This window comes from Dipodomys spectabilis, unplaced genomic scaffold (assembly GCF_019054845.1).
Source record: "Dipodomys spectabilis isolate Male_0828 unplaced genomic scaffold, ASM1905484v1 ptg000175l, whole genome shotgun sequence".
NCBI classification, from domain to species: Eukaryota; Metazoa; Chordata; class Mammalia; order Rodentia; family Heteromyidae; genus Dipodomys; species Dipodomys spectabilis.
This window is the reverse complement of record NW_024870852.1, coordinates 8,730,139-8,755,004: the sequence shown is the minus strand read 5'-3', so window position 1 is coordinate 8,755,004 and position 24,866 is coordinate 8,730,139. Positions and strand designations below refer to the sequence as shown.

Sequence of the window (24,866 nt, the reverse complement as noted above, 5' to 3'; positions counted from 1 at the left end):
GAACTGTATATATGCAGTCTGTGATGAAGAGTGATAAAAGAAAAATTTAAACATTCTCACAACATAACTTCTGCTCTCCCAAATCCTGTAGCTGCTTTTCCTGGTAGAGGTAGAATTTTGAAAGGGACCCAGCCACAACTCTGACAAGAGTGTTGGGCAGGCCCACCTGCATGTTCTGCATGTAAACAGCTCAGAGAATGGCTCCTTGGGAACACTGCCCTGCCCTTGCCTGGGCCCAGCTAGGATGTCAAGGCCCCAAGGACAGACTCATGCCATCTGATGTCCACCCACCTGGAACACTACTGCCCCCCACTTCAAACCCTGGATCTCTGTCAGCACGCCAGCCGCAACCTGTCATCTGAGGACAGCTGCCCTTCCCTGCAAGGAGAAGGGAGAGCCAAGATGTCCTCTAGTGGCCTCAGACATCTGGGATGGAATGGTCCATGGTGTGGTGGAGCAGCGTTGGGGACAGCCTAGACGGAAGAATGGAGACAGTGGCGTGAAACTGGTGGCCCCTCCTCCCGCTGCCTCCCCGCCCCAGAGCAGGCACAACCCAGGGGATTATCTTCGCCTCTTACTTCTAAGTGGTCACTTGAAGCCACCTTGGGAGGAGGGGCAGGGTTGGAGGGAGGGGCAGGTGGGCGCCAAGGTGCTGGGAGGAGGGGAAGGTAGAGTGGGGGTGCAGTCTTACTTTTTGACCATGTGCTCGAAGATCACTGTGGGAATAATGGTCAGGGTGATGACATCTCCAGCTGTGGTCAGAATCTCTGTGACCTTTTTGTCCTACAAAGAAGGTGAGTGAATGGTTACCTTGACAGCCAACAGCCAGTCAGAGTGGCCACTGCTATTCAACACCATGGACAACTGCCTACAGAGGCCAGGTTGCCTGCGTTCCTAGGGTTGTCAGGTGAGGAGCACGTAGGATCTTGTTGGAGCAAGGCCATGCATCTCCTGCTTGAGGATCTCAGTGTCCAGGAGCATGGCACACCCCACCATCCCCTTTGAGGTCAGCTGTGTGACCTGGCCCACAGCATCACCACCTCCCTGGGCCCTGTCACACTTGGGTTGTAGCTCAAGACACAAGAGAATAACAAGCCAATGGCACACACTGAGCCAGCCACATAGTCTTCCTCAAATGCTTCTTCAAGAGCTGGGCATGGATGGCTCATGCCTATAATCTTTGTTACTCAGGAGGCTAACTTTGAGGATCACAGTTCAAAGCCAGCCCAGGCAAGAAAGTCCAGGAGACTCTCATCTCCAATTAACCACCAGAAAACCAGAAGTAGCACTATGGCTCAAAGTGGTAGAGCACTAGCCTTGAGCAAAAGAGCTCAGGGATGGCATCCAGGCTCCAAGTTCAAGCCCCATGAATGACACAACAACAACAGCAAGAAAACATTGACTGGGAGAGAGGAAGCCTGCAGAAGCCACTGAGATTGTGAAAGAAAACAATCTAAAAGTCTCCCAGTAAAGCCTGCTGGCCCATCACTACAGCTGAGGCCAGAACTCTGTCCTTCTCAAGGCCTACTGCCCTTTACATGTAGATGTAATCTGGTTGAGTGTCCTTGTCTTACATATGGGAGATAGGACTAGCAATGACCACAGGGAGAGGACATACACATACTTTGGGAGTTGAGTGATCTCAAGCAGCACAACTAGCCAGGTGCCGGTGGCTCACACCTGTAATCTTAGCTACTCAAGAGGCTGAGCTCAGGATCACAGTTCAAAGCCAGCCTGGGCAAGAAAGTCCATGAGACGCCTATCTCCAATAAATCAGAAAACTGGAAGTGGCGCTGTGGCTCAAGTGGTACAGTGCTTGCCTTGAGCTGAAGAGCGCAGGGACAGTGCCTAAACCCAGAGTTCAAGCCCCACAACCGACAAAAAGAAAAAAAGCACAACTATCTGAGCAACTCAGTAAAGGGACAAGCTTTATCCCTCTGCTTTACTCTGGTAGAGCAGCTGATAAGCTCATGATGACGCCTTGAACCATCCATGTGATGACAGAAACACAGCAGCAGAATCGGTTCCTTTCAAAGGAATAGCCCAGCACTCTGGCTGCTCACAATTGGTATTGCTGACTCAACTTTTAAAGTCCAGTGGGTTTTCCTTTGGATTGTCCAGTGAAAGACCGAGGACATAGCAGGAAGGATCCTCTTAGACAGATAATAGGAAGGACTTCCTGATCACAATGGTCATGAGCTACCAGAACAAGCCTCCAAGGAAGGTGGGGGAAGACTGTGAAGCACGTGGCAGGAATGGTTGGTACCAGCTGTGGAGTGATAGGCAACCACCCAGCCACATCTGCTGGAGGAGTCCTGCTCCACACCACTAAACCTACAGCCACAGGAGAAGGACTCTCACTCCACCCCATATCTGAGATTAGGAATTGCTCTCAGAGATAGGCGCTGGAGGTTCATGCCTGTGATTCTAGCTACTCGGGAAGCTGAGATCTGAGGCTCCCAGTTCACAGTTTGAAAGACTCTTCTCTCCAGTTCAAAGCTGACTCAAGTGGAAGACTACTACCCTTGAGCAGCAAAAAAACAGCTAAGGAAAAGCCCCTGGTTCAAGCCCCAGAACCAGGATAAAAAAGAAAGAAAAAACTGCTCTCCGTCCAAGAGGCAACAAGTCAGGATAAAGCCACTCTCCCCAGGCACTAATGGTACCTGCCTAGACACCTAGTTACCCTGGAGGCCGCAATACAAGGGAACATGGTTCTAGACCAGAAAAGTTCAGTAGATTTCATCTCCAAAATAACCAGTAGGTCTAGAGGTATGGCTCAAGTGGTAGAAGTGTCAGCTGAGTAAGCAAGCAACAAGCCAAGTGAGTGTGAAGTCCTGACTTTCAACCTCAGTACCACCAAAATAAATAAGACCACTCCCACTTGTTCAAGACCAAAACCACATGACTTTTGCTGTCCTGGAAGGCATCCTAAGCATTCCACATCAATGGCATGGCTCCTAGAACACTTTCCAAAGATAAAATTCATGAGCTGGGCACCGGTGGCTCACATCTGTAATCCTAGCAAATCAGGAGGCTGAGATCCAAGAATCATGGTTCAAAGCCAGCCTGAGCAGGAAAATCCTTGAGACTCTTATCTCTAATTAGCCACCAGAAAACCGGAAGTGGTGCTGTGGCTCAAAGTGGTAGAGCACTATCCTTGACTGAAAAAAGCTCAGGGGTCAGTGCTCAGGCCTTGAGTTCAAGCCCCCTGACCAACAAAGATGAAAAAAAAGATAAGGTTTACCCCACCACCTTTGAACAAAGAACCAGTTTCTAAAAGAAACCCTGAGTGCATGGGGTAAGTGTGCAACTAGAAGTACCACACCGAGAAAGCCAGTAGCTATTTGTGTCCTCACACAGGTAGCCACACCCCTCCTTCTGTCCCTCTCTGTGCTAGTGACGGAGTGCTGGATGCAGGTCCTATTGAAACTTTAGGCAGCAGTGGCTTGGGTGGGGCCCACTGCCCGTGCAACCTGTGCGGACAAAAGCCTTGCTACCCCAACCTCTCCCAATGCCTGCTATCTGTGGCAGTGTGTGGTCACAACCTACCTTTAACCCAATGACGTTCTGCCCGTTCACCTCACACACATAGTGGTTGGTCAGCAGCCCATTGCAGGCTGCAGAGCTCCCCTTGACCACCGACGCCACCTTCCCCTTCTTGAGGACAAAGCCAACATGGCCCAAGCTGTCCTTGTGCATGGTGACCGTCCTCTGGAATGGCCTGGAAGAGAGGGACAGTGAGCTTGGCCTAGGAGTGTGGTCTGAGAGGCCCCTGGGGCCTGGCTACTCACCTGTCCCGAACAACCATGACAATCTTTTCAGCTGATGCCTTCTTCATCGCTCGGTGGGCTTTGTCTGTGCTCCAGCCAGCACAGTCACGCCCGTCAATCTGCAGGACCTGGTCCCCAAAGCGCAGGCCCACCAGTGAGGCAGGGGTGTTGGCCTGGACCAGCTGGACAAAAAGCCCCTAGGGAAGCAGGGTCCCAGAATCAGCACCCTTGGCTAGAGAGCTCAGACCACAACCAACGGTTGCTTTCCCCATACTCCTGGTCATCTCAAGCCTGTGGGGTAACAGGACCATAGCTGTGCAGGGCTGGCCCGATGCTTGAGTGTTTTTCTTGGGAAGGAAACATAACAGGCTGTACAAGAACAGAAGGTCAACACCAGCCAGGTGGCCTCTCCCCAAGCCACTCTACTGCACTGCCTCTCACAAAGGCTTTCTTGGCTGTTACTGTCTATAAAGTCCTAAGCAAGCCAGTGGCTGGTGACTCACACCTGTAATCCTAACTACTCAGGAGGCTGAAATCTGAGCATCACGATTCTAAGCCAGCCCAGGCAGGAAAGACCCATGAGACTCTTATCTCCAATTAACCACCAAAATGGAAGTAGAGCTGTGGCTCAAGTGGTAGAGTGCTAGCCTTGAGCACTAAAGCTCAGGGACAGTACTCAGGACTGGTACAAAAATAAAGTCTCAGGAAGCTTGTGAGTTGGGGAATCGGGAAGAGGAGATTCTGGGCATCAGGAGCACAGGAGAGGCAGGTGCAGGGTATTTGCTGCCCGGGAGTCTCAGGATTACAAGGCCTGCTCTGCACCCTCCTTACTGTGGACAAGGCTGTCAGCTCCTGGTGAGGAGGCCCCTGCTGGACCTCCAGTCCTGGCCTGCAGGGTGATGGTGACCCAAAGCCGGACCACTGGATGTGGTTGGCGATATCCAGCACTAAGGAGGCCCACCCCCTTGGAGGGACTCCTAAGCGGGCCTACCTTGTCAATGGCCCGCAGCCGCAGCCCGGTCTTGCCACGCTCATCCTTGCACAGGTGGATCTCACGCACCCCGGGCTTGATCTCTGCACGACGCACGCCCAGGTTGTTCCCCGACAAAGGGGCCACCACCTGGCCAGGCCAGGAGCCAGAAACTACCATCTGCAGACACCAGGGAACAGGTGAGCCAGGCTCCTGGGGCTATGCCTTAGGGGTCCCTGGGGTCTGGGTAAGGAGGGGCAAAGTGGGATGCGACAGTTCCTGGGTACCACATATTTCTCTGCTGAGAAGCCCAGAATGGGCTTGCAAGGAATTTGACTTCACGAGGCCACTAGAGGGCAACAAAGTCACTCCCTTACAAAATGAAGAAAAAGGGTCACCAGAAAGGGGACCTCACTGGTTACAGAAAAAAAAGGGTGTGTGTGGGAAATTAGCATCAAGAAAAGATGACTTTACAATAGAAACATGATTTCATAGTAAATAGTGATCAATGGGAGAGGGAAAAAAGGAGGGATTACTTGATCCAATTTTTGTTTTGGAAAAAAATTAATCCAATAATGTAAAAGTTAACAAAATTTCCCTTATCGGATTCAGAACAAGATGTCCAGGCTCACCTTCACATTAAACACAAGACTATAATAGCTAACCAATGCAATAAGGCAAGAAAATGAAACAAAAAGCATATGGAACAGAAAAGAAATATAGCTGTCCTCCCTAGGTGAATGGCAGTATAGTAGAACATCTTAAGGAGTCTACAAAGTGATTTCTAGATTTAATAAATGAGCTCATCAAGGTCATAGGATGCAAAGTCAACACACAAAAATCAATGGTTCTGCACACAGTGGTGCATGTCCTAGCTATTCGGGAGGCTGAGTCAGGAAGACCACTTGAACTCAGAGTTCAAGGACAGCCTCTGCAACAGTGAGACTTCATTTCAAAAACAACAACACTACCACCACCAAACCCAAACCCAAATGTACCTGAAATTAAAAGCACAGACCAGCCAGATTCTAACTACACTTAGCAATAGTCTAAATCTTAGCAATGGAATATCAATAGAGGATATAAAGCATAAAGCATGACATTCTTTTGTATAAAAGCTCAAATGTGTTTAAGAATATACACAAGGAGCCAGGTGCTGGTGGCGCATGCCTATAATCCTCAGGAAGCTGAGATCTGAAGATCGAGGTTCAAAAAAAGCCCAGGCAGGAAAGTTTGTGAGACTCTTATCTCCAATTAACCACCAGAAAACTGGAAGTGACACTGTGGCTCAAGTGATAGAGTGCTAGCTTTGAGCTGAAGAACTGAGGGACAGTGCCCAGGCCCAGAGTTCAAGCACCATGACTGATAAAAAACAACAACAACAAAAACAAAAACAAAAACACAGACTAGCCAGATACTGATGGCTCAAGCCTGTAATCCTCGCTACTCAGGAGACTGAGATCTGAGAATAGAGGTTATGCCCAGCCCAGGAAGGAAAGTCCTTGAGACACTTATCTCCAATTAACCACCAGAGCTGTGGCTCAAAGTGGCAGAGCACTGGACTTGAGCAAAAGAGTTCAAGGACAGCACCCAGGCCCTGAGTTCAAACCCCAAGACCAGCAAAATAAATAAAAATACATGCCACTTATAATCACTAAAACGGGGGGGGGGGGGGGTAATAAGTATAAATTCAAGAAAATGTGTAAAAAATACTATATGTCAAATATAGACAAAGTACTGCTACACCTTAACAAAGAAGATCTAAAACATAATCACTAAAACGGGAGGGGGGAGGGTAATAAGTATAAATTCAAGAAAATGTGTAAAAAATACCATATGTCAAATATAGACAAAGTACTGCTACACCTTAACAAAGAAGATCTAAAACACAGAGACCTTCTGTATCCATAAATTGAAGAAGTAAAAAAATCAACAATAAATCTGTAAACTTTCCTCAAATTGAATTACCAGCTGGGCAGGGTGGTACCCATCTATAATCCCTGGGAGGTGCAAGGAGGAGAGTTAAGATGAATCAGACCAAAGAAGACAGTCTGACAGCAGTCTGGTGCTCAATGTTATCCCTCCTGGTCCAGCTGGGTCAAGCCAGCAGCCGGGAGCCACAGATCAAAGGGCAGAGATGATACGAAATGGCGAAATCCCCACCAAGACCAACAAGAGGAAGAGGATGGGGACATCCAGGGCCCACCCCAGGCTGGAAATGGCGGGTACCTACGCTGTCACCCTCTGTAGTCGGAGGCAGGCTCTGCTGGACTTCTTGGCTGGAGAGGGAAAGACCCATATAGTTCTCCAGTTCTGCCAGGTTTGGGTACAAAACTAATGAGGAGAAAGAGAGATGTCACCTGAGGGCACATCCTTAGCCAGCATGTTCCATGTAAGACGGGAGCCCAGGGCTACTGCTCGCTCTCAAGAACACTGTGTCCCCCCACCCCACCCCTCTCCCTGGTATCCTGTTTCTCAAGCTCTCTGGGGATGTGGATCATCTCTGCAGAAGGTCTGAGGTACAGGGGTGTGTGTGAAGGTGCAGGAACTACTTTTGTTCCAGCAGCATGGAACATGGAGTCCCTTGTGTCTTACTGTAGCACTGAATTCAGCTGACTTTCTACCAGCCACACAGCGGATATGGCACAGGTGCAGGACCTCAAGGAGTTCACAGGCCATTAGAAAGCCAAGGGGGAGGCCCCTGAACCAAGGGTTCAGCACACTGGGGAGGAGAAGAAGGGTCCTGAATTCAAGATTTTATCACCAATCAGGATTCTAGAAGTGCCCGGACCACTTCTAGGAGCCACACGAACATCCCAGTCACTTCATGTGGCCAGGTGCCCCGAATTAAGCCACTACTGCCTCACTACTTTTCCCAGTATCCCCTCAAAGGGTTCTGGTGAGTGACAGGTGTATGTAGAGCCCACAGAGTTGCAGGTTCAGAAATAAGTGTCCAGCAGAGGTGAGAGAGCACATCTTCAGGTGAGGGTGAAGAGGGACACCCCAGCCCTGTGAGTGGAGACTCCAAGTCCCTTCCAGCGCTGGCAGACACAACAAGTGGTGTCAGGGGGTGGCCACTGAGGCAGGCTCACCTGAAGGAGGCGGGGTGGCTGCCTCTGGGACTGGGGCGGGCAGGGCAGGCGTCCTGGGTGAGGCTCTGGCCTGAGCCTGGGCCTGGGCCTGGGAAAGGGCAAAGAGTGCCAGTTAGCTGCAGCTGAGACCAAAGCACATTATGTGCACGATGGAAATAGCACAGTGAACGCCTCTGCTATTAATTAATGAATACATGCTGTTTTAAAAGAAGTTTTAAAATTAATAGAAGAGAAATAGGCAGTTGGAGGTGTGGCTTAGGTGGTAAGGTGTCAGCCAGCGAGCAAAAGTGTCAGATACCAAGTTAAAGTCCTGGTCTCAAAAAAGGAAAAAAGAGATGGTTATCAGAGGCTGGAAGGGAGGAGGCAGGTGGAGGGAGGACAGTTGATGGACACTGTATCTGAAGAAGAAGAATCTAGCTTCTCATGTTCTGTTGTGCAGGAGGGTAACTATGGCTGACAATAAATAATTGAATGTTTCAAAATGGCTAACAATGAGTCTTCTAAATGTTCTCAGTAAAAAGAAATGATAGCCAGGCACCAGTGGCTCATGCTTGTAATCCTAGCTACTCAGAAGGCTGAGATCTGAGGATTGACATTCAAAGGCAGTCCAAGCAGGAAGGTCCAGGAGACTCTAGTTAGCTGGGGGGAGGAGGGGGGAAACAAGAATAGAGCTGTAGCTCAAATGGTAGAGACCATCCTTGAGCAAAAAAAGCTATGGGGCAGCTTCCAGGCCCTGAGAGCAAGCCCTAGTACCAGCACCAAAAAAAAAAAGTCTGAGGTGATAAATATGCCATTCACCCTCACCGACCATTGCACATTGATTATAAGTGCACTGAAATGTCACAGTGCACCCCACGAATGCACATAATGACCCTGTGTCAACTAAAAAGTGTTGTGTAGCTGGGTGCTGGTGACTCATGCCTGTAATCCTAGCTACTCAGGAGGCTGAAATCTGAGGATCGTGGTTCAAAGCCAGCCTGGGCAGGAAAGTCTGTGAAACTCTTATCTCCAATAAACCACCAGAAAACCAGAAGTAGGACTGTAGCTCAAGTGGTAGAGCACTAGTCTTGAGCTGAAGAGCTGAGGGACAGTGCTCAGGCCCAGAGTTCGAGCCCCTTGACCAACAACAATAACAACAAAAAGTACTGTGTGTGTGTGCATGTGCACATGTGCACATCAGTCCTACAGCTTGAATTCAGGGCCTGAGTACTATTCCTGTGCTTTTTGTTCAAGGTTAAAACTCTACCACTTGAGCCACAGCTCCACTTCTGGCTTTTTGGTGGTTAATGGGAGATAAGAGTCTCACTGACTTTCCTGTCTGAGCTGGCTTTGAACCTTGATCCTCAGATCTCAGCCTCCTGAGTAGCTAGGATTACAGGTGTGAGCCACTATACTCAGCTGTGTGTGTATTTTGATGTGCCTCTTTCTTAGAGGAGAGTCTCCTGAGGTCAAGACCATGTATTTACTGTTCACAGCAGCCAAGGTGTCAAAAGCCACCTCCAACCAAGGCCGCAGTGGAATACCCGAATTCTCAAAGTCCTCTGGAACCACAAGGCTGTGGGGAGGAGGGAAGGCTACAGGCTGCTGGGCTGGAATTGTGTGGAAGCTGGCCCTTGGGTGTGGAGGCAGGGTTGTAAAGAAAGTGTCAGGACAGGGATGGGCAGGACAGGGGTCTCTGAGGCTGCTGAGGGTCCCCATCCACCAGGAGGAATCTCCCTTAGTTAGCCTGCAGTAACCCCAAGGCCACTGCCAGGCAACACAGTTCACCCGCCTGCCAGCTTTACCTGGATCGCCTGGTCTACCTTCAGGTCCTCAAGAGACGGGTACAGGGCTGACATGGCTGCTCCTCGAAACACCCTGCAGAATGGAGAGGGTAAGGAGAGATGAGGATGCCCCCCCCCCCCGCCAGCCACCGAGAGGATGCATAGACATCCACCTCCTGCCACTTGAGATGCATCAGAGCACTGTGAGGGTTCATAATCCCACTTTACACATAAGAGCTGGGATTTAGAGTCAGTCTGTTTGGCTCTCTTGCTTGAGGTTTATACACACCACGCTGCATTGAATCTGGGCTGTAGAATGGAGGTGCAGGGGCCACAGGCTGGCCAGACAGGCAGGGTCATGGGCTCCAACCTTCCCTACCCTGTGTTAAAAGTCAGATGGCCTAATGAGGTCTGATCACTCAAGCCCCAAATCCAACCTGACCGTTGTAAACTGGGTAGCTGCCTTCCAGCCCTAGGTGAGGGTCTGCACAGCATCATCCATCACCCCAAGTGGGTCAGACCTTAATAAATCAGACAGGCAATACGACACTGAAATCCTCCAGTCCCACCTTCCATCCACCTTTGGGCATATAAGTGCCACTGAATACTTCCAAAATAGCTCTGGATCTTAGCTGAAGTGAAATATTGTGCACGAGGCAGGGTAGCTCATGGTGGAGCACTTGCCTACAATGCCGGAGCCCTGAGCTCTAGCTCCAGCACCTCCAATCCCACCAAGCTGGGGCAGGATTTAAATTCAACAGTGTTGCTCCACATGAAGGAGGACCTACAGGCAGAGGGGGTGCTGTGAACATTTACTAATGCTTTCGGGTTTTTTTGTTTGTTTGTTTTTTGGTGAAGCTTGAACTCTGGGCGTGGGCACTGTCTCTGAGCTCTTTTACTCAAAGCTAGTGCTCTACCACTTTGAACCACCGTGCCACTTCCATTTTTCTGCTTGTTAATTGGAATGAAGAGTCTCCCAGACTTTCCTGCCTGGGCTGGCCTGGAACCACAATCCTCAGAGCTCAGCCTCCTGAGTAGCTGGGATTACAGGCAGGAGCTACCAGTGTCTAGATTACTAGTGCTGGGCACTGAATCAATAGAGCCCACAGCAAGATGCCCAGACAGGTTCTGACTGTTTCCTCCTACGCAACTCCCTCTTCCCTCCTTCCCTCCCTCACGTCTTTCCTTCCGAGACGTCTTTCAAGCTTCTTTCCCTTTACCCACTCACCCCTGGCTCTCACACCTGCCCTTTGTTGGAACAATCCATTCTAGCTAGATGCCCCTGCCCACCTCCTGCTCACCCTTAGCTTCAGTTGGACAGGCTTTCCAGAGAGGTCAGTTCCCTCCGGGATAGGCTCAGGGCAGCCTCCCACCTTGCACTTGTCAACTGTCCTGGGACACATGTGCCCACATGTGACAGGTGCACGTACCAAAGGAATGCCTGCTGGTGGCCGAGGCTGCCGAGTGGGTGGAAGCAGGGCTGGGGATGAGTCCCATCCCCTCTCCAGGAGCAATTCTGCTTGGCATCTCCCCAGTGACTGGCAGGACATCCATGCCCCACTGCTCCTTGTCCCTCTGTCCCCTCTGGCCTAGCTGATGAGCTCCTCTTCCCACACCCACTGTGCCTCTACGTCTCATCAAACCCCCTCTCTTCCCTGTCCTTCTCTAGTGCCACAACATCCCCCCACCAAATCGGTCACTGTCGCCCTTCTTTCTGCTCGCTAGATGGCAGCCATCAGGTCTTTCCCAGGGTAAAGCCAGGATGATGGGTCTGTGCTCAGTGACTCTCAGTGGCTCCCCATTGCTTGCTGAATCTAGCCTACTTTACCTAAAAGGGGCCACAAGGATTTCCTGCTTCCTCCAGCAATTGCATCTGATTGCCCACAAGATTGTATTTGACCTTGCAGACCTTAAGGTTCAAATGAGTGATCTAAGTGCCAGTCTCAAGATGATGTGGGTAATAGTCTAACGTCCCAGTGATCTTGAAAAATAGGAAGTTTGGGGGCCCTCTGAACTGAAACTGCCGCACAGATGAGTAGCTGCAGACCCCGGGGGTGCCCCACAACCCACCATTCCTTACCACTTGAGCCATACAATCACTACCCCCCCCCCACACACACACACACTCCACCTTCACCCTGGTCTCTTAGTTTTGTTTCTTTGGTGTGTGCAAGTCCTGGGGCTTGAACTCAGGGCCTGGTGGCTGTCCCTGAGCTTTTTTTTTTTTTTTTTTGCTCAAGGCTAGTACTCTACCACTTGAGCCATAGTTCTACTTCCAGCTTTTTTGTTTTGTTTTGTTTGGTTTGGTTTGGTTTTTTTGGTAGTTAATTAGAGATAAGACTCTCACAGACTTTCCTGCCCAGGCTGGTTTTGAATCTTGATCCTCAGATCTCAGCCCCCTGAGTAGCTAGGATTACAGGTGTTAAGACACCAGCACCCAGCTTCTTTTTAGTTGTTGAGATAGGGTTTTGCTAGGCCTGGTACAGGCTGAACTCAAAGTAGCTAGTTCCCTCTGTAGCTGGGATTCCAGGTGGGTATCACCACACCTATTTCCCACCAGTCTCCATGGTCTCTCACACCAGGCAGTCACTGATGTCTAAGCCCCCAGTGACACTTGTGGACAAGTACAGCCTGGCTCTCCTGACACTTACCCTTCTCCCAACCCCTGGTTACAATGAGCGACTTTCAGATATTTGGATAATATTATTTTCTCCTGCCTCTAGTTCTCTGTTTCTTGCTAACCCCTAATAATTTTCAAGTCCCAGATCAGAGGGCCCTGCCGTGATCTGGGCTCCCTGTATCCCTTACCTCCTGTCCTTGCCCCCTGTTGATTATCCACTACCTCTGTAGTTTCCTCTACTTGGCCCACTGCCTCATTACACTGGGAGTCCCAGAAGGACAGAAACTGAGCCTTCTTATTGGCTGTAGAGGAGCCAGCCCTGAGCATGGAGGCCAGGCAGTAATATTGGCAGACTTCAAGCAGTTGGCTTAGACTTCCACTTGCAATCTCATCAAGCAAAACTCCAATATTCTAAGACTTCAGAACTTCCTAGGGTGAAACCAAGGACCAGAAGTCCAAATATGTTTCATGAGCCTCTCCCAGATTCATTCTGTTCTTTAGCTTTGAATCCATGCCAATATTTAAAAAATTGGAAGAAGAAATTCTTCATTTCTAACTTCTATATATAAAAAAAAAAAATGTGGCAAGGAAAAGGCAGAAATCACATGGGGCTAACCTTGACTTTCCGGTTCCAAAGATCCAGCCAGACCTTCACTGATTTATATCACCTGCTTTGGCTCCTTGAGGCAGCAAGTTCCAGATCCTTGCCCAAGGCTGACCTTTGTGGTGAAATGACCATCCAGAGACAGGGATTTCCAAAGGAGGGAGTCCAGCCCTAACCTCCTTCAGGCTGGTAAGAGGAAGAGACCCCTTTGCTTGGGGACTTTTCCTCAGTGTACCATTCAGGGACTTAAAAAATGTTGGCACAGTGCTCAGCAGTAACTATCTACCAAGATATGCGTGGCCAGCAGACTCATGCAGTAACAACAAACAGGAACCTAAGAGGCCACATCGACCCTCCATTTTCTAACCTTGAAGCCCCGAGCAGCTGCCCTCTAGGATGGACATTTCTGAGAAACTGCTCTAGACTGGAACCCTTTCAACACTTCCGGATCCTAAATGGGGGCCAGGTTCCCTGTTGGAGGGGTGTCAGGAAGCCTGTCTTCCCTGCCTTGTAGCAGTTCACTATATAGTGGAGAATGGCTTCCTTCCAGCAGAGGTGTCACCTCTAATCATCCAGCAGTTCATTCATCAGTGTCTACAGTGCCATACAGCTCTCTCCTCTGTATCCCAATCAGGTACTATTACTCTGGTTGGCTTTTCCAGGCCAAGTGACCCCTGCCCAGCTGGATGGTTCTTGTGTATTCAGAACTGGTCTGTACTGCATCTATTGTCAACTATTTATCAGATTAAGTGATTCATAACTGGGCATTTTCTCACATTGCACCCCACTTCATAGGGGCAAGGGCTAGGTCCACTCTGTATAATCCTTCATGATCATTCCCAGGGACCACGAGAAGGCAAGCAGGCACAGGACAAAAAATATTTTAAGGTTTATTAGAGGGGCCACATCTCCCTGGAACGGGAGCATGTGGCATCTGTCCCTATCCAAGTGGCAGGTAGGACTGGGGACAGGTATTGAGGTAGGCGCATGCTCAGATAGGTCTGGGTGGAGAGAGGGAGTGGCCAGCTGTATAGCAGGAGCTCTAGGGCAAGGAGGAGCTCAGGTCTGGACGGAGCTGAGGACCAGAGGTGGGGAGAATATTAACACACTCCAACACTATTTCTGCTCACTGGGCGATGCTGAGCACATATAATTGGCCAAAGTTGTGATGTGAATAAATCAGTAGATTTCCTGTGTGGGCATTTTTGATTTTTCACCAGATAGAGTAACAGTGCCGGCATTTAGATATGGACTTCTTGTAACAGAAAGGACAGTTCTAATTGTCCGCTATCCTGTATAATCTCTAACTGTTCTGCCAAAAAGAAAAAAAGAAAAAGCAAGCAAGCAAGCAGGCCAAAAAAAAAAAAAAAAATCCCTGCTTGCCAGGTACAGTGGCTCATGCCTGTAACCCTAGCTACTCGGGAGGCTGAGGTCTGGAATTGGTGTTCAAAGCCAGCCCAGGCTAGGAAAGTCTGTGAGACTCTTATCTCCAATGAACCACCAGGAAGCCGGAAGTGGTGCTGTGGCTCAAATGGTAGAGCACTCGCTTTGAGCTGAAGAGCTGAGGGACAGCGCCCAGGCCCAGAGTTCAAGCCCCAGGACAGACCCAAAAAAAAAAAAAAAATCCCTGCTTATATGTTGTATACAAGCATAACAAAACATTTCTGGTTTTCATATATGCTGCTCTGCAGAAATACATGTACTCAAGTCAACAAAGGGAGGTTATGTTTTTTTCATGATTTCAGAAAATCACTGCAGACTCACAGGTGAGTCACAACAGCACGCCCACTCATATCTACCATCGTTTGTAGCTGTCACAGTGACTCCATGTTACTAGACAAACATATGCACCCTTTGACTCAGAAGCCAAATGTAAATTCTCAGTAAAGTTCAGTTCAGTTGTGCCTCCTATTAAATCTAAACTCCTAAGCCAGGCACAAGCACAGAGCAGTTGAAATCCACCGGGCTTTCACAAGGGCAATGCACAGTCTTTTATTATAGATCGCGCAATGCTCTTTCTTTTACCATAGACCGCCGTCATTTTTCTCATTTCTCCTTTATAAAGGAGGTGTACCATTGATTTGGGTTTTTGTTTTCAGACAGAGTCTCACTATGTCGTCCAGACTGGCCTCGGACTCATGATCCTCTTGCCCTTGCTTCTCAAATACAAGGATTACAGGTGTGCACCATCATATCTGACTTCGATTTTTTTTTTTACCCAGAGGCAACCATGCAGGACTCAGTACCGGGACAAACCCGCCCTTTCTCCCTGCCTCAAGTGCTAGCTTGGAGAAATGGAAGCAATCAGGCACATACTGCCTGCACTGGGGTGCCCCCGAACCGCGGGTCCTCCACACCCGGCCACCTGTCACACGATCCCCCTCCCCCCCCAAAAACAAATCACAGCCACCGAACCCGGCAGAAGAGCTGCATCGGCTTGCTGGGCTACGGCGCCTGCGCAGAGACACCGTCCCGCGCCCCACCCGCGTGCAGCGGCGACCAGGGCGCATGCGCACCCCTAGAGTGTGCGTACGCTTCCCGCGCGGCCTCAGCCCGCGAGGCTCCCAGGATGCCCCGGGACGGCGGTACTGACGATGGTGGACTCCTCGCCGTCGGGGTGGCGTGGTTAGGTGGGTTGCCAGATTCCATCCAGCCTCAAGCGGTCTGCAGGGGAAGCAGCCGGGGAAGGCCAGGCTCCGCGCCTTCCCCTTCCTGGCCGCACGCTCCCACCCCCTTGGCCTCTAGGCGCCGCCTGGGGGTTGCGCAGGCGCGGTGGAGCCGCTGGGTGCTGACTGCGATTCCGATCCGAGGCGGAGGGAAGGGGGTGCGCAGCGCCTCCCCGCGTTGCCGCGGGTACCGGGAAGGGGGGCTCCCCTCCCTACCGTCCCATGGCCAGGCCCCTCCCCCTCTGCCTCCTCCCACCCCAGCGTGGCTAGGGTCCGGACCCTGTCCCCCAGCTGCTTTTTGCTCAAAGCGAGCGCTCTTCCACTTGAGCCACAGCTCTACGTCTGGCTTTTTGGTGGCTAATTGGAGATAAAAGAGCCTCACAGACTTTTCTGCCCGCATTGGCTTCGAACCACGAACCCGAGATCTCCGCCTCCAGGGATTACAGGCGTGAGCCACCAGGCCTGACTCCTGACGCAGTGGACGCGCTGCAGACGCACCGCCCCTCTCCACCCACCCCACGCAGATCAGGCTCCTGCTGCTGAAGAAGGGGAATCGAGCTTGGCTGGGCAGATCACTTCCCACCGTGAAATCAGACCCACTGCCAGTGATAAGGGAATCCGGTAATTGAGTCTACGAGGTACAGAAGAAAAAAAAAAGGACAGGGAAAGGAAGGAAGCCTTCTGGACAAAGACAAAACATCTTGACTGTCGGTGAAGGATGGAAAATGTACTCCTCATTTGAGTGAAATGTGCCATTGCAGCTATGGGGAGACCAGACCTCAGGTCTAACTGCCCTTTGGATATTTATTTACCTCCAGAAGATTATGCTGAAGGATTTCCCCGGCCGTGCTGCCCCTTCACTGCAGCCACGCCACACCCAGGAGATTGAGCCACAAATGTGGGAGCTCACCTTACCTCCTGCCTTTCCCTCCCTTTGATGCCATGCCTGGCTCTTACCAGGATGAATCTCAAGCTTCAGTGGCATTGCAGGTTTCATGACAGCTCTGGTAAAGTCTCACATTTCACCTCACCCACTCACCAAGCGTTTCATTCATTCCAAATGACTTGCTGATCTGAAAACTCAACCTGCTGGCTCATGCTGCCATGCTTTGACAGGTGCTGCCCCCTCTGTCACAGATGTCATCCTTACCTCCTTCTGATTCATCCCACACTGACACACACACATCCCTCCAAGCATGGGTGAGCCTCCTTTATCTGGACCAGAATAGCTTGAGTACCCATTCATCATTTCACAAATGCTCCTAAACACTGACTTCACCAGGCACCAGTATCACCTAGCTACTCAAGAGGCTGAGATCTGAGGTTCGAAGTTTGAAGCCAGATCAGACAGGAAAGTCAAAAGACTGTTATCTCTAATTAACCACTAAAAAGCTGGAAGTGGAGATGGTAGAGCACTAGCTTTGAGAAAAAAGAAAAAAAAGCCCAGAGACAGCACCCAGGCCCTGAGTTTAAGCCCCTTGAAGAACACAAAGCCAGAAGTGGAGCTGTGTCTCAAGTGGTAGTACACTAGCCTTAAGCAAAAAAGCTAAGGAATAAAGCTAGGTGCCAGTGGCTCACTCCTGTAACCCTAGCTACTCAGGAGGCTGAGATCTGAGGATTGCAGTTCAAAGCCAGCCTGGGCAGGAAAGTCTGTGAGATTCTTTTTCCCTCTTAAGCACCAAAACAATGGAGATATGGCTCAAAGTAGTACAGCACTAGACTTGAGCAAAAAAAGCTCAGGGAGGGGCTGGGAAGGTGGCTCAGTGGTAGAGTGCTTGCCTCACATGCATGAGGCCCTGGGTTTGATTCTTCAGTACCACATAAGCAGAAAAAGCTGGAAGTGGCGCTGTGGCTCAAGTGGTAGAGCGCTAGCCTTGAGCTGAAGAGCTGAGGGACAGCACCCAGGCCCAGAGTTCAGGCCCCACGACCACCACCACCAACAACAACAAAGCTCAGGGACTCAGCTCCCAGGCTCTTGAGTTCAATCCCCAGGACTGGCGCATGCACAAACACACACACACACACACACACAGAGCTAAGGAACAGTGTTCAGGCTCTGAGTTCAAAGCCTAGTACTGGCCCTTAACTCACACACACATACCCCAAAACCACACAGCAATGCTTCCCACATTTTGAGGGAGATTGCAGTTCCATTATGGTATGATAAATTTGCCATTATCCTCACTGTTCACAAATTGCCACTCAGTTATATGAATATCCAGTTCTGAGCGCAGTGCTGGCACAGTGGGTATTAAGTTACTGTTTCTTAAAGGAAAATAGAGGGAAGAGAAAACCCAAATATCTAGATACAATCATTCTTCCCATTCCATCTTGTATTTATAACTGGTTAGTAGCAACACCTTTGAAAAATAACACTGGCCTAGGAAGGGAGAAGAAAACATAGCCCTGATGAGGAAGATGGAAAGTCCGCCTGGCTCCTCCAGTATGATGGTGGAAGAGTTTACTCAGTTAGGTGCTAATGGCTTCCTGTGATGAATTCGCTCCTGAAAGAAAACCATCCACCTAACACTCCCACCCCTCCCCCAGGAATCTTCCTCTTCTACTTGGCAGATCTCTACCCCAGAGCTTCCAGACTGCTTGATCTGAGCAGTAGCCACACCCACAATAATGCAGGGTCTTGGGGGATGAACAGGGCTGAAAAAGGGTCCTCAGCCCCCACCTGAACCTAGAATAAGAACACTTTGTTCTGAAGAACTGAAGCTCCAAGACTCCCACTTGTCCTGTGGACAACTCACCCAGCCTTCAGAAGGCTGTGTGGGAGGACAGTGTGGGTGAGCCTGATTGGGGAACAGCTCCTAGAAGGCCAAATTAGCCCCATGATCTGCTGAGTCTGAAAGGAAGAGGCTGTTGCTAGGCCACCAGTGTACACCCCCCCCCCCCCAAGCCCCACCTCCCACCACCTAGGGATGTACCGCCTGCCTACTGGGGAAAAGCTGTGGGTTTCAAGAAATGCAGATGTTGCCGAACAAAGGCCCAGGGAGGCAGGGCAGGAACAAGGACTTTAGAGGGAACTGCCCCTTTTGGATGTCACTTCTTTTATAATATAGACTTGCATCACAGTTATCTGGGTATGGCAGATTGTATGAAAAAAAGAGATCTGTATGGAAAGCATTCGCACAGTATCGACCTCATGAAAGGCAGTAACAGCTATTCGCTCCTCACATATTTCCTGAGTTCCCCTGTTTCCAAGTAGCCTTTTCGGGGTCAGCAGTGAGTGAGGTATGAACTAAAGGATGGGTCCTAGAGGAAGGAGATTACTAATGTAGAGCTCCATGGCTTGGTAAGCTGTTAAGCACTGAGGAGAGAAGGAAGCAAAAGATGGAGCACAGGGAGCGTCGGGGACCAGAGGAGCCTCGTGGAGGATGGGGGCATCTGAATGGGCAGGTAGGGAGGAGAGCATTGCACCAGCTGGTTGCACTCCCACTGGCCCCGAGGTGGGAGCACCTGCTGACCAAAGTCAGCTGCTCAGAGGAGGCGGCAGTGGAGGAGGCCAGCAAAATAGTGCTAGGGCATGTGGGGGCTGAGGGCCTTGGCGAGGACTTGGGCATTTCCTCCAGTGCCGTAGGAGCCACTGGGGGATTCTGGGGGCAGAGTGGGAGCCATGGGAGCCATGGCCCACCTTCAGTTTATCTGGTCCCTAACTGGTTTGGAGATGGGAGGTTACTAACTGGGATGCAGCCAGGATGGGTCACTCTACGCTCACGTCCAGTGCTGGGGACAGGTCCTAATCCCTCATTTTCCTTCTCAACATCCAGCCTCCAGAGAGGTCTCCAGGTCATAGAGAAGTGAGGACATTAGGCCACTTCCCCAGCACATTTCCCCTCGCTGCTAAAGTAGAGAATCTGCTTCAGAGCGAAAGAAGCAACAAGCAGAGGCCTGGACTCCCTGCTCTTTGTGTCTGCCCGCAGCTCCCCCTTTACCCAGGCTGATAACCCTATTTTAAGACGTGAGAGTGGTTGCCATCTCCAGGATCTTGTGATGAGCAGCAGATGAGTGCCAAGGCCTAGCTCTCATTGAATAAGCCCCTTGCTGATGTTTGGGAAACAGACTGGAAGCCAGAATAGAAGCTGGAGCACTGAAAAAAAAAATGGTAGCCCTCAAACCAGGCCTGGGGCTGGGTTCAGAGGAGAGGAAAGTCCAGTTCACACTGTACTCCTGGAAGGAAGCACTTTGAAAGGAGACCACTGGGAAGTCTCAGAAGGGTAGGGACAAGGAGAGAAGACCGGGCAAGAGCAGAACTCAACCAATGCCAGCTATAGAACAGGCCTCTCTTACCTGCAAGTCAGGTGCTGCTGTGTCCTCCAGTTGCTGCCAAGACAGTCTGTTTCCCTCTGGAAGGTGGTGATGGCTCTTGGCCCAGCTGGGTTCCTATCTGGAAAGGGTGGTGCCTGCCTTTGGTTCAGGTGACTCACCTTGGACTGGGTTGGGCCCAGGTCAGGCCCGCTGGCTAAATAAACAAGGCAGTCACCACACCCACCAGAGACCTTTGCCTTAGTTGAGGTCTTAAGGTAGAGTTAGCCTGCCCAGCTGACTGCTGAGGGGGTGGGAACAAGGGCTTCTAGGCCTCTCAAGGAAATGTGCATTTAGATTGGAAGCTATTCTTGTTGAGTGGACAGGAGGACCTTTAGGTAGGTAACCTGGGGCTTAAGAAGTAGCCATATGCCTGGCACTGGTGGCTCATGCCTGTAATCCTAGCTACTCAGGAGGCTGAGATCTGAGGATCACAGTTCAAAGGCAGCCCAGGCAGAAATGTCCATGAGACTCTTTATCTCCAATAAACCACTAGAAAACCAGAAATGGCACTGTGGCTCAAGTGGTAGAGTGCTCGCCTTGAACTAAAGAGCTCAGGGACAGCACCCAAGCCCAGAGTTCAAGCCTCATGACACCCCCCCCCCCCACACACACACACACAAAAGTAGCCATAGACTGGACCTAGCATTTCCTGTAGAAGAAGTCTTCCAGTGAGGACATTGTGGAAATCCCATATGCCTGTATGTCTCTGTGAACTGGCTATTAGTCATCATCTGTAGACAATCTCAAACCATTTACGTCATAGAGAATGAGATACTGATGAGACCATGGAAGAATCGATACTGTTTGCTCTTCTGTTTTGTTTTCAAAGTGATATATACTACAGACACTCTAAGAGGATGTGTGCCCAAATGCTAAACCTGTAGCTCTGGATGGGGGGTTGGAGGAGAGCTTTCCTCCCTCCCTTGGAGGTTCTAGGAGGGAGCCCAAGGCCTTCACATGCTAAGCAAGCCTTGTCTGCTGCAATGTCACTCTAGCCAACAATGAATTTCTCAGTTGTTTTTCTGGGGGAGGTCTGGGCCTGGGCGCTGTCCCTCAGCTCTTCTGCTCAAGGGTAGCACTCTACCACTTGAGCCACAGCGCCACTTCTGGCTTTTTTCTTTTTGCTTATGTGGTGCTGAGGAATTGAACCCAGGGCCTCAAGCATGCAAGGCAAGTGCTCTACCACTGAGCCACCTTCCCAGCCCAATTTCTCAGTTTTTACTTTTGTAAATATTTCATGGTAATAATTTTTTTCTTTTCTTTTTTCTTTTGTCTGTCGTGAGGCTTAAACTCTGGACTTGGGCGCTGTCCCTCAGCTCTTCAGCTCAAGGCGAGCCCTCTGCCACTTGAGCCACAGCACCACTTCTGGTTTTCTGGTGGTAAATTGGAGATGAGTCTCACAGACTTTCCTGCTCAGGCTGGCTTTGAACAGCGATCCTCAGACCTCAGCTTCCTGAATAGCTAGGATTACAAACGTGAGCCACCGGTGCCCAGCAAATTTTTTAAAAAAGATTTCTGTTGTAACTTTTTTTAATGTTCTTACATGTTTTAGTTCTTGCTTATCATTTTTGTAAGGAAGGAGAACATTAGTTCTTCTAAGGACATTTGACTGGTTGTCTTCTAGGAGAATCAAGGAACTTTGTGTTGGGGTGGAAAGGGATTTTTGATTTATTTTTTTGTTGGTCATGGGGCTTGAACTCAGGGCCTGGGCACTGTCTCTGAGTCTTTCTGCTCAAGGCTAGTGCTGTACCACTTTGAGCCACGGCTTCACTTCTGGTTTTCTAGTGGTTAATTGGAGATAAGAGTCTCATGGATTTTCCTAATTGGGCTGGCTTTGAACTACCATCCTTAGATTGCAGCCTCCTCCTGAGTAGCTCAGATTACAGACATCAGCACCTGATGGACTTTTCTCTTTATAGCACATTTTTAGTGCCTCTTAAATTTTGAAAAAAAAAATTCCATGTATTACCCAGTAAGTCAGGTGAAAGTCACACTAAACAGTGGAGGAGGATTCTCGGTGGATTTGGTTGGACAAGGTGCCTGTCATGCTTGGTGCCTGGGGAGGGAGCAGGACATGTATCCTGGGCCAGTCCCATGTGGTCTGACAGCACACCCACTCTGGGTGGAGTGAGTATCGGGGCTGTGTGCCAGGCCAAGCAGGCCCACGTCACAGGCCCTGTATGTGCCCGGGCAGATTGTACCAGCCTTGCGTGGCAGAGGCCACACTGGTCCTCGTGGAGGAGACACTGCTGGCTCGTGAGGAGCCTGCAACCAAGCAGGAGGAATGAATCACAGCAATGGGGACATGACTACCTTGTGGGCTTTCACCTCTCCAGCAGACTGTTCTGTTCCATGTCTTAAGAACCATCTTGTATTGTTCACATGTACCAGTGAGATCCTCGCTTCCTTGAGGGCTAGACCTGGTTGCTAGATCTGCAATGGTACGTTTTCCAAATCAAAACGGAAACCTGAAATCCGACCAGGTTGTATTTCTGCTTTGTTCAAGTTTATCAAGAACATCATGACTAGATGTAAAACATGGGTGGCCCCAACTCCCTAACAGCCTCCATGGCTCGCTTGCACTCCTTCCCACGGGGCCCAGCAGCTACTCAGAATCCTTCCATCATAATGCTGCACACAGCGACTGTTCCCTGGAGCTGGCCCATGAGGTGGCATCCTCATGGCCAGGCCTTGTCTGTGGTCTTCTTCTTACCTCTATGGTCTAGCACTGTGCCTGGCCCATGACAGGATCTCAGTAAAAACTGACTGGATAAATAAATAAATAAAAGGTTGACTACAGTTGTAAGTATCCACTCTGACTTAACAAGAAAGATTGAATTGAGGTGTCACATGCGAGTCCCAAACCCGATGTTGCACCTCTCTGAGCTGCCATTTCCATGTGTCCCTGCTTTTCAGGTTTGTCTCAGGATTAAAGGAATTGGGTAAAATGCCTAGGACACAGCTGGATTCCACGGATGTTGGTCTCCTATGTTTCACTGACTGCCAGTGACAAACAGCATGTCCTCTGGCTCAAGTGCAAATGGAGGTACTCCATTTGGAGAAGGGCAAAGAAGCACTGCTGTGCACTCGGTCCCCCTGCAAAGAGTCTGCAAGTGCCACCCAACCCAGGCAGATGTCACTGCAGCTGCAGCAGGATGATGACAGAAATGGCGCTCCTTCATGCTGGGTGCTCTGCTAGGACTCAGCCGAAGAGCATCTCTGCTCTTCTCTGCAATCCCCAGATTCAGAGACTAGCTCCTTCCTTGTCCAGGGCCACACAGCCAGGAGTGGCAAAATTAGGCTTTGCCTGAGCACTGAACAAAGGAGCCTGGGCCTCTACTTTGTACAGCTAAGGAAGCCCACCAAAAATGTCCTCGGTGGCCCTTCCAGTTTTATTGGATGGTAAGAACTGAATTGTACGGCCATGCAGAGCTGCACATAGGCTGGGAGACAAAGCTCATCATCTGGAGTACTGAAGTTCTTATAGTAAGAAAGGAGGACATGGGTGTTGAGTAGGTAGCGAGCAGTCCAACCGCCCTTGCCAGGTGTGCTGAGGGCTCTGGCTAGGCTGATCTCTCTGACTCTGCCCTTTTCAGTTCTTCCTTCCCAGGCCTGAAGGTATCTACCTATAGGAGAATATGCAAGAGCCCTAAATGGAGAATCCCACTTCTTACCAGGTTTTAGTCTTCTTGCCTGGTAATCAGGAATCTGGTTCTATTCTAAAATTCTTTGCCAGACCATACCATTAAACCACTGCTCTCTCGACCTCAGTTTCCATATTTGAGGATCAAATTAGATGGAATATCCTAGATGTTCCCCAACTCTGCCTTCTTAGGCCCACCAAAGCCACGTCAGTACCACTCCAAGTACTTGCTGGGCCCCAGTGCCTATGTCCCATGTGGGCATTTGGGCTTCAAAGACAAAACAACCTCTACATCCTCTCTCACCTATTAGCTTGCTGTTGCTTTTACAAGGCTTGTATTTGTAAAGGCAGGCTCCATGCTGCAGCAACAGTGAGCCCTGAGCACTTGTGGCCCTCAACACGGTTATTTCTTGTGCACTCCTGCAGCTGCAGGGGTGTCTGTCTCTCCTCCAGGCCTGGGGGATTGGCGGGGACAGGGGGAGCAGCTACCATCTCAATGGCTATCAGGTGTGGCAGAGGGAAAGTGGTCTCTCTGACAAGTAAACATTGTCAGATTGTCACTTCTCAGCCTGATCACAAAGGGGCAGGGAAGTGCGGTCCCACCACGTGCCTGGAACGTGGAACCTGGGAAATACATAAATGGTCATCCCAGGTGCCAGATGAGCCCAGAGCCTACACTGAGGATGCCTGGGGGGCGAGGAACCGGGAGAGAAGGAAGGCATACCAAACCATCCTAGCATCAGCTGCTGTGGACTGAATATTGGGGCCCTGAAATTCACCATGCTGAGGCAGAATCCCCATTGTGAAGAGGGGCACTGTGGAGCACAAGCAGAGGACCTGCTGGCCCAGTTCCCCCTCCATGCAGAGATGAGAAGGCAGGAGAACCCGCTAGGTGCCCAGCACATTCATGTGAACATCCTCTTCACAGATGAGACAAACAGACCCAGCACCAGGACAACCCCAGCGATCTGGGCAGCTCACAGCCCAGGAAGAGTAGCACTGCTTTCCTGCAACCCTTAGAGGAAAATGGGCTATAGACTGGCAGGACCTTGCCTCAGGTCACACAGCAATTAGTGAGAAGCCAGAATCTAGGTCTTGCCCTGCTGCCAGCCTGGGAAAGCTGCCCAACCAACCCTTTCACCTACTTTTGGCCTGATGTGGGAGAGCAATCTGGGGTTAGGCAGGGAGAAGCACCAGGATGTTGAGAAATCAGATTGGACCTACTTGGGCCTAGGTGTGAGGGCCGCTCTGATGGAGATGAAGCCCTGGTTGCTGCCCCATTCCAATTAACCCCCAGTTGTGCTGATGGGTGGATTTCGCCATTGTCTATTTTTCCAGGGAGGAGACAGTCATAGAGTGCAATCTGGGGATCTACAATCCATGGCTTCTATCTGGGGTGGGTGCACCTGCAGGTAGTGCCCAGC

General features: G+C 50.3%; 1 protein-coding gene across 1 annotated transcript; it reads right to left on the bottom strand.

Annotated features, from left to right (window-relative positions):
• Positions 1-5: 5 nt before the first annotated feature.
• Positions 6-19,849, bottom strand: Sdcbp2 (syndecan binding protein 2). The gene is made up of 9 exons (XM_042694794.1): positions 19,782-19,849; positions 9,617-9,689; positions 7,833-7,920; positions 6,974-7,074; positions 4,762-4,920; positions 3,792-3,967; positions 3,550-3,721; positions 692-783; positions 6-473 (listed from the first exon to the last, which is right to left on the bottom strand). Exons 2-9 carry the CDS (start codon positions 9,668-9,670, stop codon positions 419-421), a joined length of 897 nt encoding a protein of 298 aa, XP_042550728.1. The 5' UTR covers positions 9,671-9,689; positions 19,782-19,849; the 3' UTR covers positions 6-418.
• Between the last annotated feature and the right edge of the window lie 5,017 nt (positions 19,850-24,866).